The sequence below is a fragment of the Cucurbita pepo genome, unplaced genomic scaffold, assembly GCF_002806865.2.
Source record: "Cucurbita pepo subsp. pepo cultivar mu-cu-16 unplaced genomic scaffold, ASM280686v2 Cp4.1_scaffold001840, whole genome shotgun sequence".
Taxonomy (NCBI): Eukaryota; Viridiplantae; Streptophyta; class Magnoliopsida; order Cucurbitales; family Cucurbitaceae; genus Cucurbita; species Cucurbita pepo.
The window spans coordinates 1-3,849 of NW_019647946.1; the positions used below are offsets into that span (position 1 = coordinate 1).

At 36.9% G+C, this 3,849-nt stretch overlaps 1 protein-coding gene across 1 annotated transcript; it reads left to right on the forward strand.

The window, feature by feature from the left end:
- Positions 1 to 1,311: 1,311 nt before the first annotated feature.
- LOC111786513 lies at positions 1,312 to 3,849 on the forward strand (the record flags this gene model as incomplete). The annotated part of the gene is given in 6 exon segments (XM_023666759.1): positions 1,312 to 1,715; positions 1,835 to 1,930; positions 2,257 to 2,358; positions 2,776 to 2,971; positions 3,368 to 3,575; positions 3,780 to 3,849. Coding segments are annotated over 6 exon segments (657 nt in total). The 5' UTR covers positions 1,312 to 1,688.

Genomic DNA, 3,849 nt, shown 5'->3' on the forward strand with positions numbered 1-3,849 from the left:
GGATCCCATTCTTAGATGGCTATGTATCATTTTCTCCCACTTTTCTACTCTTTTGTGATGTACTTGGAGGGACTTGATTCAAATTGCTATATCTGAAAGTATTAGAAGGATGTTTCTGCATTAGGAACAGAAATGAAACTGCAATGCTTTGTTCCCTTGCCTGAGTTAATTGGTTTCAAGATGAAGATCTTCATCCATTTAGCCAAGCCCTGCCTTTTTTTTAACCTTTTCTTTTTGAGTTGGCAATGGTTTCTATCTAATTAGAAATCAAGTTATGAGCGTGAGCTCTCGTGGCTTTGATTACAAACCCACGATCATTTCAATGGAGAGAGTATTCTTTGATTATAAATCCATGATCATTCCCTAAATTAGTCGATGTGGGACTCAACACCTCCCCTCGAACAAAGTACGCCTCCCCTTTTTTTTTTTTGGAGTCCTTTGTTCGACATTTGAGGATTTACCAATCTATTGGCACGACTAAGTTTTAGGGCATGACTCTGATACCATGTTAGATGAACATGACTTTCTACAATGGTAACATGACTCTCTACAATGGTAACATGACTCTCTACAATGGTAACATGACTCTCTACAATGGTAACATGATTCTCTACAATGGTATGGTATTGTTCATTTTGAACATAACCTCTCATGGTTTTGCTTTAGGATTTCCTCAGAAGGCCTCCTTCCAACGGAGAGAGTATTATTTTATTATAAACCTGTGATCATTCCCCGATCATTCCCTAAATTAGGTGTAGGACTTTAATCATCCAACACAGTTGACCAAAGGGCTATAGATTTATAATGTAAGCTAGGTTTGTCCTTTTAAGAAATGAGTCATATCAGCCATTTTAGCATGCAATCAAGCACAAACATTGCATAATGTTGGTGTCTAGTGTCATGGTTATATTTGTCTTAGGCATGTTGTCTATGATCGCCAAAAAAGTAAGATTGTGACACCTGATTTCTGATGCTGCTAATAAGAATCCTTTCAACTATTTCGTTCTTACCATTTCGAATCCTTTCAACTATTTCGTTCTTATCATTTCAAATATTCAGTCGTTTCATTAACTAACTTAAAAATTAAAGCAAAAACATGTAACTTTTTTTACTTTATGGGGGTAATTAATGAATTTATCAAGTCAATTTCAGCAAATACAAACAATTTCAAAACGATAATAAAAAATAAAATCGAAAGAAAATATAAGAATTCAAACTTTAACGCTTATCAGAACTAAGAAAAAAAAATATATATATAAATATATACATAAATAGAAATAAATGAGAAGAAAAAAGAAACACTCGATTATTGCGCCAAAATCGTTCGTCTTCTTCCTGCATGCTCTTTCGTCTTCGTACCAGAAACCGCAAAATTTTCGACTGACATTCCTCTTTCTCTCTTATTTCTGAACAAAATCTCTCCCCAATATCTCTTCATATTGATTCCCACTCCATCCAATTCTGCTCATCGAGATATGCTCCTTTTTCAAGCTTTCGATTCTCAGGTTTCTTCTAAACCCAATTTCCTCTTCCCTCATTCTTTTATGTACGTTTACAGCGGATTGTAGCGTTGTTGAGTGGGGTGTAGTGATTCTTACTTCCTCCTTCATTAGGCTTCTCGGTTACCCTAGCACCGGAAGTTTTTCTCAGTTGGAGCTTGTTCGACGTTTCTTTGTTGGGCTTCATAAATGGCTCCCAGGGAGCGAATTAAAAAGGTTCTGTTTCGTTTTTTTAACCTTGTTTGTCGTTGCGAAGAGATTTCTGCATTTCTTTTGAATACTAATACAAATTTTCTAATTATATCCTGTTTGGCTCTCTCTATTTTGAATTTCAGCGGGGTAACTTACGAATTGATGCTGCGCTGGATGCTATGAATCCTTTCGGATTTCATCCGAAGTTGGTTCGTGACACGGTCAAGGAGCTCCTCAGTGTGTGTTTTTCTGATTTCATCTCTGTTCTACATGGTTCATGTTTTTGTTTCGTTTTTGTGTGTGTTTCTTCTGTGGGTCTCTCTGTTTTCCTGTCTTAAAGTTAAGAAAGTAAGCGGATAAAATGGTCTGATGGCCACTGCCCTGAATACTTGAAAGTATGTATTTGTTTTTAGATTCCCCCATTTCAAGGTCAATTATCTGAATGCAAGTGCTTAGAAATAGGGACTCAAGAAGCTGCTGCATTGCTAAAACGTTTTGGCTTTCTTCCAATCATCGCTATACTTTGTTTTATAATCTCATACAGTGTTTGGAGAATTTGGTTTAGGTGTATGGAGGAGACGAAGGATGGGTATTCATTGAAGAAGGCTCTTATACTCTCTTGATTGATACCCTTCTCGAGAAACGGAAAGATGGTGCAATAGAGAAGGTTAGTTTCCAACTATTTTTGTTGAATTTGATTCTTGATGTAAGCACGTTCTTCGCCTTTGTATAATGGTTTATGAATGTTTAACAATTCCAACGGAGAACCATTGATGTATGTTGCATACAAATAAGAATTGAAATGTTTAGCTCCAAAAGAAACTCCGGATCAAAAATTTCAAACTAGTTCTTATTCCCAGATTGGTGTTTATGGGGTGTGCTATTTTGCTAGTCACTGTCAAATTGTTTGCAATGAGTACAACATTTGCTCGTGCATATATCGTTTTTGTTTAACTCGTACCGGGTTTACTTTTCTTATGTTGAAATAGTGTTAACTAATTATCAGAAAAATGCACACCTTTTATTCTTTCAACTGTTTTATCTCTTCAGCATTGCCCCATATTTTAATGCTCATTGTTTGAAGGTTCATGAAGAGGATGGAAGAATTGCAGATCTTCAGGAGACCTCTGAAGCGGGCTGTTCCTCGAATGTTGTTAATGAAGCTTCCACATCTAATCCTGGGGCTGAGATTACCGTGAAACCGACTGAGGGTGTAATCTCATCGTACGTGGACAATGAACCTTTCAGGATCACAGCCACAGTACCTGCAAATGATTCAGGTAACTAGTTTGACATTTCAAACCAAACTTATGGATTTTCGCCGTTCTATAACTACCATTTTATCGGTTACTTTAATCGTAATTTCATGAGGTTATATTCGTAAAGGCCTTAAACTTGTAACCTTGTTTTAGATACATTCTCTTCTAGGCCGAACTAACACCCAACCAGCTAAACATTTAGATTATTACAAATGTGCAAAATAAACGGATTTAGGAGGTCAAGAAAGTCTATGCTCTAATGGATAACAGTAGCAGCTTTTTAAAGGCAATAATTGATTTCAATTGGTTACTTGGGAAAGAAACTATGAGTTGATCTTGTGTGTGATTTCACTGCCATTGTTGATTTATCATGGTGAAGGACCCTGAAGAATATTATTATGTGTGATGAATCTGCAGATGAAAGATACTGGAAGGAGGAGGATATAGGTTCTGGTGTTGCTGATAACCATTTTATAAGGAGTTCTATGAACCAGTCTTTACTGGCGGCACATACCCCGAAAATAAGGAGGCGAAAACCTTATCACGGGTGGATCTCCTCCAGTGGCGACGACAGGGAAGACTTGGTGCACTTGACACCAGCTCAATTGCCTGAGGAGTTTGCCAGGTTACTCATTCCTCATGCTCAAAGAAAAAGAAAGAATCGTTGGGATGTGAAGCCTTCAGAATCATGAGCTGCTTGTGATTAGTATAAACAGTATAAACAGTAAAACTAGAGTTTTAACTGTTGTTTGAATGTAGAACAAGGCTGTAAATAAATTGTGTAGTTTACTTCAGCTCTGTGATACTCTGTTTTTCTCTTTCTTTTCAGGAAACAATCCCATTTGCTTGCGGTGTAAGGAAAAGAAATTTCACCCTCTCTTGTTTGCTTGGGTAACTTT